The sequence below is a fragment of the Clarias gariepinus genome, chromosome 4 (genome assembly GCF_024256425.1).
Source record: "Clarias gariepinus isolate MV-2021 ecotype Netherlands chromosome 4, CGAR_prim_01v2, whole genome shotgun sequence".
Taxonomy (NCBI): Eukaryota; Metazoa; Chordata; class Actinopteri; order Siluriformes; family Clariidae; genus Clarias; species Clarias gariepinus.
Genome location: NC_071103.1, coordinates 43,269,769 through 43,287,022, shown reverse-complemented (window position 1 = coordinate 43,287,022; position 17,254 = coordinate 43,269,769). Strand labels below are relative to the sequence as shown.

At 40.6% G+C, this 17,254-nt stretch overlaps 1 protein-coding gene across 2 annotated transcripts in view; it reads right to left on the bottom strand.

Annotated features, from left to right (window-relative positions):
* Window positions 1–702: 702 nt before the first annotated feature.
* Window positions 703–17,254, bottom strand: part of LOC128520856 (pleckstrin homology domain-containing family A member 7-like) — a 70,849-nt gene continuing 54,297 nt past the window's right edge. For both annotated transcript variants that reach the window (XM_053495282.1, XM_053495283.1), the window contains exons 5-10: window positions 3,627–3,727; window positions 3,381–3,499; window positions 3,122–3,277; window positions 2,904–3,048; window positions 1,071–1,115; window positions 703–869 (exon numbers count right to left, since the gene is read on the bottom strand). In XM_053495282.1, coding sequence (XP_053351257.1) covers window positions 750–869; window positions 1,071–1,115; window positions 2,904–3,048; window positions 3,122–3,277; window positions 3,381–3,499; window positions 3,627–3,727 — 686 coding nt within the window. In that variant the 3' untranslated portion in view covers window positions 703–749. The remainder of the gene's footprint in view (window positions 870–1,070; window positions 1,116–2,903; window positions 3,049–3,121; window positions 3,278–3,380; window positions 3,500–3,626; window positions 3,728–17,254) is intronic.

The window sequence follows — 17,254 nt, the reverse complement described above, 5'->3', positions numbered from 1 at the left end:
GCATGTGTGTGGCATGTAAGTCTATGTGTAAGATTTGTAATATGTGTGTTAGTATGTACGTGATGTGTGTGCTTGCATGTGCATGCATGTTCATGCATGTGTGTGAGATGTGTATGTGTGATTGTTAACATTTGTGATTTGTACAGTACGTGAGTAAATTGGCGGCAGACGCCGGAAAAAAGCATCACACTATGATGTCAGTGAACGTGATGTCACTAAATGCATCACTCAATATAATGCCAAACAGAAAGTTATTAACCACTTTTTGGCATAAGTTTAAGGCATTATTACATCTGACCCGTTTGAGATATCCAATATCTCTCTACACTTTTACATTCTCAGTGTCTTTAGATCACATCAGTCTGGTTTGGTGGCAATCGTATAGAATCCTTTGGAGGGGTATATCAATATCCATCGGGTGCTTTTTTGCAATCGACCCAAAATAACTGACTTTCTGTTGAGTTGAGCCTATAAAATGCAGTGCGAAGTTTGTTCAGCCTAATGAGCTCTAAATGCGCACTGGGTTCTATGTGAAAATTTCATGTGGGGGCCCCTGAGTGCCCCAGGCCATGCAACTCTCTGACATACTCAGACTCTCAGCAGATTCCAACCTGTCTGCCAATTTACATGAGTTTCTGAGAATGTTAAGATCCCCAAAATGGTGGAAAAAATATAATCCTTAGGTAAACAAAATGATCTGCACACCCCATAGTGCTTGGGCCTTAATAATATAGACACAGATTGTAATACTATACAAGACCATACTTAATGGAAACACATACAGAAACAGTACTGTAATGGAAAGGGCCAGGAGGATTGTGGGTAATTTTGGAGAGAGGTAAGGGGGGTAGTTGATCAGAATGAATCCCCTACAGAGAGAGAGAGAGAGAGAGAGAGAGAGAGAGAGAGAGAGAGAAAGAATGCACAGCATAAAATAAAGGTATGTAGATTTTATTCATATTGTTTGTATGTGCAGTATAGAGAATACCTGAGTGATATAACATGTATGTTGTATGTGTATTATGTGTATAGTGTGTGCAATGCATACAGTGTGTGTGTCTAGTGCATACCTTGCTTTCTGCTTTGTGTACAGGTGAGTAATGTGTAGAATAAACCTAAATGAAAAAACAAAGACAGAGTGAAAGAGAGAAATATACATATTTATATAAACATACATACACACTTATGTACTTACAAATACTCATACATACTGAACATACACACATACACATAATATATTACCATATAACCAATCTCTTTTATAGTCTTAGTTCATTTTTTTATTTTTTCATTCATTCACCCCATTATAGTTTACAGTCTCACACTCTGTGGTCATGATTCTGTACTCATGTTCATACTCTTATTCTGACTCAGGGTACTGTCCATTTCCATGGTCAGTATTCTCTCCTTAGCAGGTTTCAGTTTCTTGTTTCCTGATGCGAGGGTTTTGAGCATTTTACTTTTCCCTGGAAGAAGTGTGTTAACCACCTGTTTCTTTCCTCTTTCGGTCAGCTGTAAAAAGGGGTTGATTTGTTCCTCTACGTCTGTGTGCAGTTCTCCAAGCGTGTGTGAAGTGTTGCACTATGCTCCATCTTTGTCCTGTAGACTTGTGCTCAGTGACTGACTGTGAGTTTTCCTTTAAATGCTTGTGTTGTGTAACATTTCCTCACCTTTACCCCACATGCTAACTGTAGTTTTTGTGTTCTGTCGGTTGCCAGTGGTTCTTTTTCTCCTCTTGCTGTTGTGTATCCATGAGGACATTAGGGACAGGGTAACTGTTACCGGTACTTGTAGCATGTCGGGAATTCATGCTTATAGTGTTTTCTGTCTCTGTGTTGTTTCTATCACCAGATGCAGTGTTTCTCTCTGTGGTGTCGGTGTTTTGAGGTCTGACCTGTTTGAGTCAGGTATGTGACTCGGGTATGTCATTGTTCTGGGGGCCGGTAATGCCCACTGTAGACTCCGGCTCCCCGGTGTTCTCCCACTGGCTGTCCTCTTGCTGCTGCTGCTGCTGTATCCTGTCCGAGTTGCCCTTTGAGCTCTTAACTGCACAGCTCTGTGTAGACCTCTCAGTTATTTATAGCCATCACGTGGTGACAAAGACAGTGTAACTGTTGTCACCATACATACACTTAAAATTCTCATTTAATGCCCCCTCCTGGATGTTTTAAATCATTAAAACCTGCCTGAAGGACAGGACGTGTTTCATGCTGGAGCCAGCGGTGCTGGTGAATTTCCCAAAGTGAAATCTCCTTCATTATCTCTCCATACTAAATAAACAGGGCACATTAGAGACTACCATTTGCATGGCTGGGACAGACAGAGGGGTAATGTCATGTTTTAAGAACGCTCCACAAAATGGTTGTTCATCTACGCTTAAATTCTTCATTCTTTCTTGGTCAGGAAAACCACCGGTTTGTTCTTTCAGGAGGCAAAGTAGATATTTTTGTATCCTAACTGCAGCACCTCCTCCACCTGTACTCCATCCTCTGGCACACACCTGACACCATGTTGGAGAGACCGGCCTCAAAGACCATGGTGACCTGGTCACTCTCTGTCATTCTAAACTTTTAACTTTTTAGTAATAACATTTACTAATAAAACAGTGGGGGAAAAACAGTCTTTCGAAACATGGCAAAATGCCAAACAGCCTTCCACACGCTCTCCTCACACCCAGCACATGTGCACAGAGAGAGAGAGAGAGAGAGAGAGATGAGTGACACATCCTTACAGAGAAAGAAGAGGTCTGAATAAAACAGAAAGAGAGTGAAAAAAAGACTTGGAGATAGACAGCCAGATGGATGGGGAGATAGAAATTGAGAGAGAGAGAGAAAGAGATTTTTTTTATGCTTCCTCTGGCTAGAACAAATTTTTATGAGTTGGGGTATGCAGAGTTTACATACCTGAGGTCGTAGGTCACCTCTGACCAGTGGGCTTTGAGATCGTGACTCATAATGACTTCTGGGGGTTGATGGGCCTGACCCCTGATACAGCAAGTGATCTTCCCCTATACGGTCCAAACTCAGAGATCGGGTTCGAATACCAGAACTGAAAAAAAGAAAGAGTTGTAAAAAAGAGAAACGAAACACAGGATGATGTACTTTATCTGAAAATATGTTACTTTTGTGTAACTCTGTGTCTCCCCTTGTGATCTGCCATGTCCCCATTCCCCGCAGTACAGTAAGATGGTTTGTTCTGGGTTCTATACACATGCAGGGGGTTCTCTGATTCACTGCTGCCTCCTAGCTGAGAGAAGTCATGATAACTGGAGCAGCGTCTACAACAGACATACAGTGTTTAATAAACATGTGGTCTTGAATGTGTTTTATGTTTAGTTTTAATTGCTCTAATTTGTCAGATCTGAGGTAATATCTAAGAACCTGTTGACGAGATCATCATTCTCCATGCATGCTGATTGGCTGAGAGCTCTGACCCAACCCAACATGTCCTCCTGAGTCTCAGCACTGAAGAAATATGATCGCATTCCCTGATGAACCACCTACACACACCCACACCTTTAAATGCAATGCATTTTTCTCAAAATGAAATTTCTGTCAAGATTTATTGACACAGGTGTTTAATGATGCACAAATAGACACGAAAAACACAAACACACAAATACATACCTTAAAGGCATACTTCCTGTTCTTACATTCTCTTGGAGAGCAGAAGAAAATCTTATAGCTTGGGAGAGGAAGACTCCCTAACACACATTCCTCCCTGCTGTCTACAAGAGAGAGAGAGAGAGAGAGAGAGAGAGAAAGAGAGATAGATTATTAGCACTGTCATTATTACAAAGTTTTTACTATTTTAGTCAGTAATCTAATTTCTGCTGCTATCTGTAATTACATTATGTTTAGTAGTAATATTTATATAATACACTATATCTGCAAGAATGCAAAGAGACAATTACACCTTTCTTTAATTATATGATTTCCTTTAATATTCTGGAAAAAAAATATTCCTGACAACAACTGTCAGGGTTGTTCCCTAGAGGGTGCTGTTCACCCAATTGACTTTTCAGCTTTAAAGGACTCTTATTTCGACCTATTTTGAATGATTAAAGTTCACCTCTCAGAGATACACCCTACATCGTGTCTTCAATTTTTATTCAATTAAATTTTATTTGTATAGCGCTTTTAGCAATTGTCATTGCCGCAAAGCAGCTTTACATAGTCAAAAGAATTATTTAGGTTTGTATGAAATGTGAATTTGTATGAATCAAAATGGTCAGTTTGTCCCTGGTGAGCAAGCCGAGGGCGACAGTGGCAAGGAAAAACTCCCTGAGATGGTAATAGGAAGAAACCTTGAGAGGAACCAGACTCAACAGGGAACCCATCCTCATTTGGGTGAAACAGAAAGCAGTAAATGATCTGCATTTATACAGTGTGTAGGGTGGGAGGCAGTTCAGCTATAATAGCTGATGTTAATTGATGTTAATATGGAGTCCAGGTAGTTATTGAAGACCCAGGTAGACTTGTAAGAAGTTCCAGTCATGAACTATCGAACTGTCAAGTCCCCAGAGAAACAGTTGCCAACACCAGTCAAGGCCAGAACCATTTTCTAGGTAGAGAGAATCATTCCCAGACACCAGACGCATCCCAGAGAGACACACGGGGCATCCATGTGACGAGATCTTCAGCCAGAAGCGGGGCACCAGAATGGGTCAGACAGGTCCGGAGGGCAGAGGGAGTCTAGATCACTGGCAGCTCAGGAACGACATGTGTAGCTCGACAGAGAGAGAGAGAAAGAGTGAAAGGGGGGACAGGAGGAGAGAGGAAAAAGAAAGAGGGGGGGGAAGAGAAGAAGAGGAGAGATGGCAGTTAGGTATGGTCACAGTCACACAATGTATAATGTGAATGTATATTAACTGTAGAGTGCAAGCAGAGACTCCGGCAGGACTAACTATGACAGCATAACTAAAAGGGAGAGCCAGAAGGAAACACAAACATGAGGGCTTCCTGACATGTAAAGCAAACAATCACCTCACCGTCAGCAAACCTGAGTGATCAATGAGAGTGAGGAAGACAGCATCCAAACATACCAGTTCACCATAATACTCTACGTCCATGAGTCCCCCAGATCTGCTCCTTTACCTATGGCAAATCTATTTATAAAAATGCATGGCTAAATAAATAGGTTTTTAGCCTGGACTTAAACACTGAGACTGTGTCTGAGTCCCGAACACTATTTGGAAGACTATTCCATAACTTTGGGGCTTTGTAAGAAAAAGCTCTTCCCCCAGCTGTATTTTTCATAATACGCGGTACTGACAAGCAGCCTGCATCCTTTGATCGAAGTAGGCGTGACGGATCGTAAGACACTAGCAGTTCGCTCAGGTACTGCGGCGCGAGACCATTTAATGCTTTATATGTCAAGAGTAGTATTTTAAAATCAATGCGAAATTTCACAGGGAGCCAATGGAGTGAAGATAAGATAGGGGTGATGTGCTCATATCTTCTGGTTCTGGTGAGGACTCTCGCTGCTGCATTCTGGACTAGCTAAAGCTTATTTATGCATCTAGCTGAACAACCAGACAGTAAGGCATTACAATAGTCCAACCTAGAGGTGATAAAAGCATGAACTAGTTTTTCTGCGTCGTTTAGCGACAATAAATTTCTTATTCTGGCAATATTTCTGAGGTGAAAGAATGCTATCCTGGTAATATTATCTACATGTGCTTCAAATGAAAGGCTGGAATCAATAATCACACCAAGGTCTTTCACTGTTGCATTTGATGGAACAGAAAGGCCATCTAAAGTTACGGTGTGATCTAAAATTTTACTCCTAGCTGTATGCGGTCCTATGACTAGAAATTCTGTCTTATCCTGGTTAAGCAGAAGGAAGTTAATTAGCATCCAATTTCTTATGTCCTGCACACATTGCTCAATTTTGGTAAGCTGTTTTTTCTCATCAGGTTTTGCTGAGACATATAACTGTGTATCGTCAGCATAACAATGAAAAGTAATACCATGCTTACGGATTATGTTGCCCAGAGGAAGCATGTAAAGGGAAAAAAGCAGTGGACCCAAAACTGAACCCTGCAGAACGCCAAACTCCACTAGAGAACATGCAGAATAATTACCATTTAAGTCTAGATACTGATAACGATGGGTCAGATAGGATTTGAGCCAGGAGAGGGCTGTACCCTTAATTCCTACTACATTTTCTAATCTGTGAAGAAGAATAGCGTGATCAATGGTGTCAAAAGCTGCACTGAGGTTGGGTAATACAAGCATAGTTACACAACCCTGATCAGAGGCCAAAAGAATGTCATTTACTACTTTAACGAGTGCTGTCTCTGTACTGTGATGAGGCCTAAATCCTGACTGACACAGTTCATGTATGCCATTTCTATGCAGATATGAGCATAGCTGCTCCGCTACTATCTTTTCCAAAATCTTAGAGATAAAGGGGAGGTTTGATATTGGCCTGTAACTGGACAGCTGACAGGGGTCGAGGTCAGGTTTCTTAATTATTGGTTTGATAACTGCTCATTTAAAAGATTTTGGAACATAACCAATGCTAAGTAAAGAATTAATTATTCTGAACAGGGGTTCTGTTATTGCTGGTACTATCTGTTTAAGAAAATGTGTCGGTACAGGATCTAATATACAGGTTGATGAATTTGAAGAAGAGATGAGTGAAATTAGTTCATTCTCTTCAAGGGGAGTAAAGTATTCTAGGTTCTGATCTGACATGGCTAGATTAACATCTGCATCAATTACATTGTTCGGTTTCAAAACCTCAATTTTATGCCTAATATTTACAATTTTATTATTTATAAAGTTCATGAAGTCCTCACTATTGCATGATGTTGTTGTGGAGATTTCTGCAGTGGTCTTATTTCTGGTTAATTTGGCTACAGCGTTAAATAAAAATCTAGGATTATTTTTGTTATTTTCCATAAGAGTGGAGAGATATGTTGATCTAGCTACACTAAGTGCTTTTCTATAGTTCAGGATGCTCTCCTTCTATGCTATTTGAAATACTAACAATTTAGTTTGATGCCATTTACGTTCTAATTTCCGAGCGGTCTGTTTTAAAGTGTGCATGTGATCATTATACCAGGGAGCAAGTTTCTTATCTCTAATATTTTTTCTTTTAACTGGAGCTACATTATCTAAGGTATGGCAAAATGTCGACTCTAAATATTCAGTCGCCTGATCGAGTTCTGTGGGGTCAGACGGTGATCTAATCGAAGTTGGGAACACTGGGAGATTACTGATAAAACTCTGTTTGGTAGTTGATGTGAATGTACGTTTCATACGGTAGCGCGGCGCTGTGCGTACATTATTACTGTGACACTTGAATTGAGACAATATAGTGATCTGAGATAACTTTAGATAGTGGAATTGTGAATAAATTTCTTTTACTTAATGCGAATAATAGTGTGGCGTGGGCGGGGCGGCGGCTGACGACCAGCATGCCTTGCGGGGATGTCGGTGTGCTCACCATGATGGGGAAGGGTGTTTGGGTGAGTGGCTTCGGCCCTGTTTGTGTGTGTGGGGGTGTGATGTGTGAAATGTGCTCCGGTTCATGCTGAGGCTGAATTGGATGTGGGTTCCCGTGTGAATGTGCTGCTCATGCCATACATGCTGTGTGCCTAATAAAGTACTCCCAGCCATTGCATTGGGCAGCAAATAAGCTCACTCGTCTCTCCAGCATTCTTTCCGGCGGAAAAAAGCTACAATAACATTAAATCTAAAGTCTGACCTGCTTTATGAGTGGGTCCTACTACACACTGATTTACTCCTACCGAGTCCAGTATGGACATAAATGCTGTTCTCAGAGGGTCTTCTGGATTTTTAAAATGAATATTAAAATCTCCAGCAATTAACACTTTGTCTACAGAAACGACTAGGTTTGAGAGGAAATCTGCAAATTCACTAAGAAATTCAGAGTACGGCCCTGGACGTCTGTAAATGACAATTAGCGGGATCGACTGAGCTGACTTAATATAGTTAAATTACACTTATGTTACTATAAAGAATTTCAAATGAATTAAATTTGTGTCCGTGTTTTTGTTCAATCGTCAAATTATCATTGTGAATAACTGCGACGCCTTCTCCTCTACCAGTTAGCCGAGGCTGGTGTATGTAGCTGTATCCAGAAGGACTAGCTTCATTTAGAGCTACATACTCGTCCTGTTTAATCCAGGTTTCTGTTAAACAGAGTATATCAAACTCCTGATCTGTGATAATTTCATTAACTATAACTGCTTTAGATGCAAGAGATCTAATATTTAACAGTCCTAGCTTTAGATCAGAGGTGCCGGCTGCGCATTCAGTATCTGAGTTTGTGGTCTTTATGTTAATTAAATTACTAAAACAGACTTTCTGAGTCTTTCTAAATTTGTTTTTAGCTCGGGGAACAGACACAGTCTCAATACAGTTAACCCTGGGTGACGACTTAAGACTGGGTTTAGCCTGTCTGTCTGCTCCCTTGCCTGGGCTCTGGATTGTCACCGATTAACTAGGCCTTTTCTGAGACTATGAGCTATACTGCAAGAAATGAGAGCAGCACCTTCTCGAGTGGGATGGACACCGTTCCACCCTAACAGGCCAGTTTTGCCCTTAAAGGTCTTCAAATTATCTATGAAGCCCACGTTGCTTTCGCAGCACCACCTGACCATCCAGCGGTTCAGCGACCATAACCTGCTGTAAGCTTTGTCACCACGTCTCATTGGTAAGTTTAGTCACTGGTGGAAAGGACACTGTTTCATCATCTGGACCGATAACAACCCATTAACCTACATTCTCACAAAGCCCAAACTTGAAAAGGAGCCATATAAAGTGTTGTTAGAGGAGTCCGAACAGATTAGAGAGGGCATGGTCCAGGAGGCAGTGCCAACCACCAGGGTGTCAACTGCTCATTCCCATTCAAGAGCCTGGGGCAGTGCTTCATGACAAGTGGTGAAGTAGCAGCAATCCTGGCAGGCCATGGAGAGTGGAACCAAGCTTCCAATCAGAGGGTGGTTACTTGGCTAGCTCAAGATCTGAAGCAACTGATCCCACCTGGCCAAAAGGCCCTGCCTGTCTTCTCACTCCAAGAGCTCCAGGATAAGCAAGGGAGAGATACTACATTGTCCCAAGTCTTCTCATTTGTCATCCGAGGAAGACAACCATCAAAAAAAGTGCGGGCCGGACTGTCATCAAAGGTTCTTAAAACCTTGAACCAATGGGAGAAACTGAAAATGCTTGATGGCATCTTGTACAGATTGTGTAAGGATTTAATGACTGGGAAGAGATGCCACCAGTATGTGACACTTTTTTTCTTAGTCAGAAATGTTCTGCGTGGTGTCCATGATAATGCCGGCCACCAAGGCCAGAGTAGAACGATGTATTTGGCAAGGCAGAGATTTTTTTAATACCACCATGGAACATGATGTCCGAGAAAATGTCAAATCCTGCAAACGCTTTGTAGTTAGCAAGATGCTGGAGCCAGAAGTCAGAGCCCCACTTAAAAGTATCAAAACCACGTGCCCCCTCGAGCTGGTTTGTCGGGATTTTTGGTCTGCAGAGGATTCCAGAGGACAGAGTGTGGATATGTTGGTGGTGACTGACCACTTTATCAAGATTGTCCATGCCTTCCACTGTTCAGACTTGACAGCAAACCAAGTTGCAAACCTGCTTTGGGATAGGCATTTTTGCATCTATGAATTCCCCAAATGATCTATTCAGATCAAGGAGCGAGTTTTAAGAGCCAGTATATCCAGGAGCTACTACAGAGGTGTCAATAAGTCGAGGACAACGCTATACCATCCCAGGGCCAACGGCCACACTGAGAGGTTAAACAGAACCATAGGGAACATGATTAGAGCCTTACCAACTAGTGATAAGAGTAAATAGCCACAGATGTTGCAGACACTGACTTTTGCATACAACTGTACAGCTCACGAGTCAACTGGGTACGCCCTCTTTTATCTGATGTATGGGCGTATTCCCAGATTGTCAGTGGATGTTATGTTTCACAACGTGAAGAAAGACAACTATATTATAGACTATGACCGCTATGTCAAGAGTGTGAGCGAGGATTTTAAAAAAGTTCTCGTTTTGGTCCAAGTCAATGCTGATTCCAGCCTGCAGCGCCAGGTAGACTTGTATAACCTGAAGACAAAAAGGGCAGACATTGAGGAGGGAGACTAGGTTATCGTAGCAAACAGAGGTGAACATGGCCGCAGAAAGTTAGCGGACAGGTGGGAAACTATGCTGTACACTGTGGTTTTTAAAAACTCAAGGTGCCACCCCAATGAGACATGGCGACATAGTTTACAGCAGGTTATAGTCGCTGAAGAGTTGGATTTCCAGGTGGTGCTCCGAAAATACTGTGGGCTTTATAGATATAACTGGAAGACCTTTGAGGGCAAAGCTGGCCTGTTAGGGCGGGACAGTGTCCATCCCACGAAGAGGCCTAGTTAATCGGTGACAATCCAGAGCCCAGGCCAGGGAGCAGACAGACAGGCTAATCCAACCGTCTGCTAACTGCATAGAGACTCAGGTTTCATCATATTGAGACAGTGTCTGTTCCCTGAGCTAAGCAAAAATATAGAAAGACTCAGAAAGTCTGTTTTAGTAATTTAATTAACATAAATACCACAAACTCAGAGCACACTGAATGCTGTTACAGGACTGTTAGATATTAGATCTCTCGCATCTAAAGCAGTTATTGTTAATAAAATTATTAAGGATCAGAAGTTTCATATACTGTTTAACAGGAACCTGGATTAAACAGCACGATTATGTAGCTCTAAATGAAGCTAGTCCTCCTGGATACAGCTACATACACCAGCAGGAGGAGGTGTCGCAGTTATTTACCATGATAATCTGACTATCGTAAAAAAAAATTGGACACAAATTTAATGCATTTGAAGTTCTCTATAGTAACATAACAAGTGTAGCTACAAATATGAAGTCAGCTCAGTCAATCCCGCTTATTATCATTTACAGGGCCGTACTCTGAATTTCTTAGTGAATTTGCAGCCTCTCAAACATTTCTGTTGACAAAGCATTACTTGTTGGAGATTTTGATATTTATTTTGAGAATCCAGAAGACCCTCTGAGTACAGCAATTATGTCCATACTGAACTCGGTAGGAGTAAACCAGTTTGTAGTAGGACCCACTCATAAAGCAGGTCACACTTAAGATTTAATGATATTCTTCAGATTAAGTATAAGAAATTTATTTACAATTCCACTGTCTGAAGTTATCTCAGATCACTATATTGTCTTAATTAAAGTGTGTCTAGTAATAATGTATGCACAGCGCCGTGCTACCGTATTAATCATACATTCACATCAACTACCAAACAGAGCTTTACCAGTAATCTCCCAGAGTTACCAGCTTTGATTGAATGACCATTTGACTTCAAAGAACTCGATCAGGCGACTGAATATTTAGAGTCGACGTTCCGTTATACCTTAGATAATGTAGCTCCAGTTAAAGGAAAAATTATTACAGATAAGAAACTCGCTCTCTGGTATAACATTTACATGCACACTTTAAAACAGACCGCTCAGAAATTAGAATGTAAATGGCGTCAAACTACATTCTTAGTATTTCAAATAGCATGGAAGGAGAGCATCCTGAACTATAGAAAAGCGTAGTGTAGCTACATCGATGTATCTCTCCACTCTTATAGAAAATAACAAATATATATTTTATTTAATACCATCGCCAAATTAAGCAGAAATAAGACCACTTCAGAAATCTCCACAACAACATCGTGCAAATAGTGAGGACTTTTATAATAATTAAGTTGTAAATATTAGGCATAAAATTGAGGCTTTGAAAGCGGACAATGTAATTATTATAGATGATAAACTAACCATGTCTGATCAGAACCTAGAATACTTTACTCCCTTTGAAGAGAATGAACTAATTTCACTCATCTCTTCTGCAAATTCATTAACCTGTATAGTAGATTCTATACACATTTTTATAAACAAATGGTGCCAGAAATAACAGAACCCCTGTTAAATATAAATAATTCTTTACTTAGCATTGGGTATGTTCCAAAATCTTTTAAGTAACACTTATTAAACCAATAATTAAGAAGTCTGACCTCGACCCCTGTCAGCTGTCCAATTACAGGCCGATATCAAATCTCCCCTTTATCTCTAATATTCTGTGAAAGATAGTAGTGGAGCAGTTATGCTCATATCTACATAAAAATGGCATACATGAACTGTATCAGTCAGGATTTAGGCCCCATCACAGCTCAGAGACAGCAGGTTGTTTGACTATGCTTGTATTACTCGACCTCAGTGCAGCTTTTGACACCATTGATTATAGTATTCACCTTCACAGGTTAGAAAATGTAGTAGGAATTCAGGGTACAGCCCTCTCCTGGCTCAGATCCTATTTGACTGATCGTTATCAGTATGTAGATTTAAATGGTGATTATTCTGCATGTTCTCTAGTGGAGTTCGGTGCTCCAAAGGGTTCAGTTTTAAGCCCACTGCTTTTTTACCTTTACATGATTCCTTTGGGCAACATACAGATTGTAAGCATGGTATTTGTTTTCATTGTTATGCTGACAACACACAGTTATATGTCTCAGCAAAACCAGATGAGAAAACAGCTTGCTCAAGTTGAGCAATGCATAAGTGATATAAGAAACTGGATACTAATTAAGTTCCTTCTGCTTAATCCTGATAAGACGCAGCAGGAGCCGCATGCAGCTAGAAGTAAGATTTTAGATCATACTGTAACTGTAGTGATTATAGATTCTAGTCTTTCACTTGAAGCTCATGTAGAAAATATCACCAGGATAGCATTCTTTCACCTCAGAAATATTGCCAAGTAAAGGTATATATATATATATATATATATATATATATATATATATATATATATATATATATGCAGTGGTGTGAAAAACTATTTGCCCCCTTCCAGATTTCTTATTCTTTTGCATGTTTGTCACACAAAATGTTTCTGATCATCAAACACATTTAACTATTAGTCAAAGATAACACAAGTAATCACAAAATGCAGTTTTTAAATGATGGTTTTTATTATTTAGGGAGAAAAAAATCCAAACCTACATGGCCCTGTGTGAAAAAGTAATTGCCCCCTGAACCTAATAACTGGTTAGGCCACCCTTAGCAGCAATAACTGCAATCAAGTGTTTGCGATAACTTGCAACGAGTCTTTTACAGCGCTCTGAAGGAATTTTGGCCCACTCATCTTTGCAGAATTGTTGTAATTCAACTTTATTTGAGGGTTTTCTAGCATGAACCGCCTTTTTAAGGTCATGCCACAACATCTCAATAGGATTCAGGTCAGGACTTTGACTAGGCCACTCCAAAGTCTTCATTTTGTTTTTCTTCAGCCATTCAGAGGTGGATTTGCTGGTGTTTTTTGGGTCATTGTCCTGCTGCAGCACCCAAGATCGCTTCAGCTTGAGTTGACGAACAGATGGCCGGACATTCTCCTTCAGGATTTTTTGATAGACAGTAGAATTCATGGTTCCATCTATCACAGCAAGCCTTCCAGGTCCTGAAGCAGCAAAACAACCCCAGACCATCACACTACCACCACCATATTTTACTGTTGGTATGATGTTCTTTTTCTGAAATGCTGTGTTACTTTTACACCAGATGTAACGGGACACGCACCTTCCAAAAAGTTCAACTTTTGTCTCGCCGGTCCACAAGGTATTTTCCCAAAAGTCTTGGCAATCATTGAGATGTTTTTTTAGCAAAATTGAGACGAGCCTAATGTTCTTTTTGCTTAAAAGTGGTTTGCGCCTTGGATATCTGCCATGCAGGCTGTTTTTGCCCAGTCTCTTTCTTATGGTGGAGTCATGAACACTGACCTTAATTGAGGCAAGTGAGGCCTGCAGTTCTTTAGATGTTGTCCTGGGGTCTTTTGTGGCCTCTCGGATGAGTTGTCTCTGCGCTCTTGGGGTAATTTTGGTCGGCTGGCCACTCCTGGGAAGGTTCACCACTGTTCCATGTTTTTGCCATTTGTGGATAATGGCTCTCACTGTGGTTCGCTGGAGTCCCAAAGCTTTAGAAATGGCTTTATAACCTTTACCAGACTGATAGATCTCAATTACTTTTGTTCTCGTTTGTTCCTGAACTTCTTTGGATCTTGGCATGATGTCTAGCTTTTGAGGTGCTTTTGGTCTACTTCTCTGTGTCAGGTAGCTCCTATTTAAGTGATTTCTTGATTGAAACAGGTGTGGCAGTAATCAGGCCTGGGGGTGACTACAGAAATTGAACTCAGGTGTGATAAACCACAGTTAAGTTATTTTTTAACAAGGGGGGCAATCACTTTTTCACACAGTGCCATGTAGGTTTGGATTTTTTTTCTCCCTAAATAATAAAAACCATCATTTAAAAACTTGCATGTTCAATTATGTTATCTTTGATCAATAGTTAACGGTTTTTGATGAGCAGAAACATTTAAGTGTGACAAACATGCAAAAGAATAAGAAATCAGGAAGGGGGCAAATAGTTTTTCACACGACTGTATATAGTCTATAAACAATGCAAAAAAATCTAGTTCATGCTTTTATCATCTTTAGGTTGGACTATTGTAATGCCATACTGTCTGGTTCTTCAATTAGGTGCATAAATAAGCTTCAGCTAGTCCAGAATGCATCAGCAAGAATCCTCACTAGAACCAGAGGTTACGAGCACATCACCCCTATCTTATCTTCACTTCATTGGCTCCCTGTAAAATTTCGTATTGATTTTAAAATACTACTCTTGACATATAAAGCATTAAATGGTCTCGCGCCGCAGTATCTGAGTGAACTGCTAGTGTCTTATGATCTGCCACGCTTAGTTCAATCAAAGGATGCAGGCTGCTTGTCTGTACCGCGTATTATGAAAATTACAGCAGGGGGCAGAGCTTTTTTTTACAAAGCCCCAAAGTTATGGAATAGCGTTCCAAATGGTGTTCGAGAATTAGACACAGTCTCAGTGTTTAAGTCCAGGCTAAAAACCTATTTATTTAGCCAAGCATTTTTATAAATAGATTAGCCTTAGGTAAAGGAGCAGATCTGGGGGACTCAGAGTAGTATAATGAACTGGTATGTTTAGATGCTGTCTTCCCCACTCTCATTGATCACTCAGGTTTGTTGACAGTGAGGTGATTGTTTGCTTTACATCTCAGGGAGCCCTCATGTCTGTGTTTCCTTCTGGCTCTCCCCTTTCAGTTATGCTGTTATAGTTAGTCCTGCCGGAGTTGCTGCTTGCACTCTACACTCAATATACATTCACATCATACATTATGTGACTGCGACCAGACCTAACTGTTCTCCTCTTCTGCTCCCAGCTCTTGTGTTCTCTCTCCCCCTCTCTTTCCCTCTCTCTGTCGAGCTACACATGTCGTTCCTGAGCTGCCAGTGATCCAGACTCCCTCTGCCGTCCGGACCTGTCTGACCCATCCTGGTCCCCCGCTTCTAGTTGGAGATCTCGTCACATGAATGTCACACCCGTGTGTCTCTTTGGAATGTGTCTGGTGTCTGAGGATGGTTTCACTTTACCATAAAGATGGTTCTGGCCTCGACTAGTGTCATCAGCTCTTTCTCTGAGGACTTCACTTGGCTGTGGTTGCTCGATAGTTCAAGATTGCAATTGTCTCCAATAACTACCTGGACTCCATATTTACATCAATTAACACCAACTGTTATAGCTGAACTGCCTGCCACCTAACACACTGTATAATTGCAGATCAATTGCTGCTTTCTGTTTCATCCAAATGAGGATGGGTTCCGTGTTGAGTCTGGTTCCTCTCAAGGTTTCTTCCTATTACCCTCCCAGGGAGTTTTTCCTTGCCACTGTCGCCCGCGGCATGCTCATCAGGGACGATCTGCTCATCTTGATTCTTGCACACTTTCATTCCATACAGAGTTAAGTATTTCTTCTGATTGTGTAAAGCTGCTTTGCGACAATGAGAATTGTTAAAAGCGCTATACAAATAAAATTGAATTGAATTGAACTGTGTGTCTCTTTGGGATGCTTTCGGTGTCTGGGGACAGTTTCACTCTACCATGAAGACAGATCTGGCCTTCACTGATATTGACAGCTGTTTCTCTGAGGACTTGACTTGGCTGCAGTTGCTCAATATTTCAGGACTGGAATTTCCTATAAGTCTACCTGAGCCTCCAATAACTACCTGGACTCCATATTAACATCAATTACAGAAACACTGCAAAGTGGGGAATATCAGAACAAGAGTAAAACCTTTTAACAGACTGATTCAGAACATGATGCAGAGAAGTGCACCAGCCGATGATGTGGTTGGTGGATTAGCCAAGACTTCATTTTTGTAATCAACAGTCAGCTTAACTACTATAAAGGTCCTTAGAAGGTTAATAATTAGAGTTAAGAGCATGCATAGCCCTCTTGAGAAAGTTCAGTCTAGGAAAAATGGTCATCGATTAATTAGAATAAGATTGTGTATAAGGCATTTTCTTGAGCAAGTGAACATTAGCAAGTCTGGCCAGCTTCTTTTGTCCCTTTCAATTGGGAGACAGTTTGTTGCATAAGTATTGTAATGTGAGAGAACAATGACGTGTTATGTTAATGTTACTTAGAATTAGGCTATTAACTCACAGTCGGAGTTTTGAAAAGTTCAGGGGGGGTGGAGTATGTAGCTGAGTTAATTTTTATTATCTTTATTTTGGGTGAACATTCTCAAAACAGCTTGTTTTGTTATAGAAATGTTTGTTTCATTAAAATGAGTATACGAAACAAAAACATTTCTATAACAAAACAAGCTGTTTTGTTATAGAAATAAGTTGAATGTTACCTGTACAATAGTTCCTAGCTACCTGTTGTTGCAGGGGGGGGGGGCGTATTAATTATAGTAATGCACGGTAGTTACACATGTGGTGTAATAGCGAATTGCCTGCAAAAGCTGGAAGGCGCTGTTGCAGGTAAGATGTGTACTAATTCTCTCCCTCCCTTGTGTAAGCTGTTTTGTTTTAAGTAACGTATTTCATCTTAAACTGCATGGAAACCATATGCCATGTTGCTGCCGATGTGTTTAAGGGTTTATAATTGCTTTTGGTTGCTAAAAAAAAAAGAACTTTAGCAATGTTTATTGTGACAGAGATTTAGCCTTATTAGCATGTTGTCTGGCTTGCTACAGGACACCTGAGATGTGAGCATGTTGCCGTGTGCATGTACTGATTGTGGCCCTCGCTATTTTTTCTTAGGTATGTTTCAATGTTTATTGCACTGTTAATTCAATTCTTTTTATTGTTAATATGCATTCGTTATATTTGGAATGC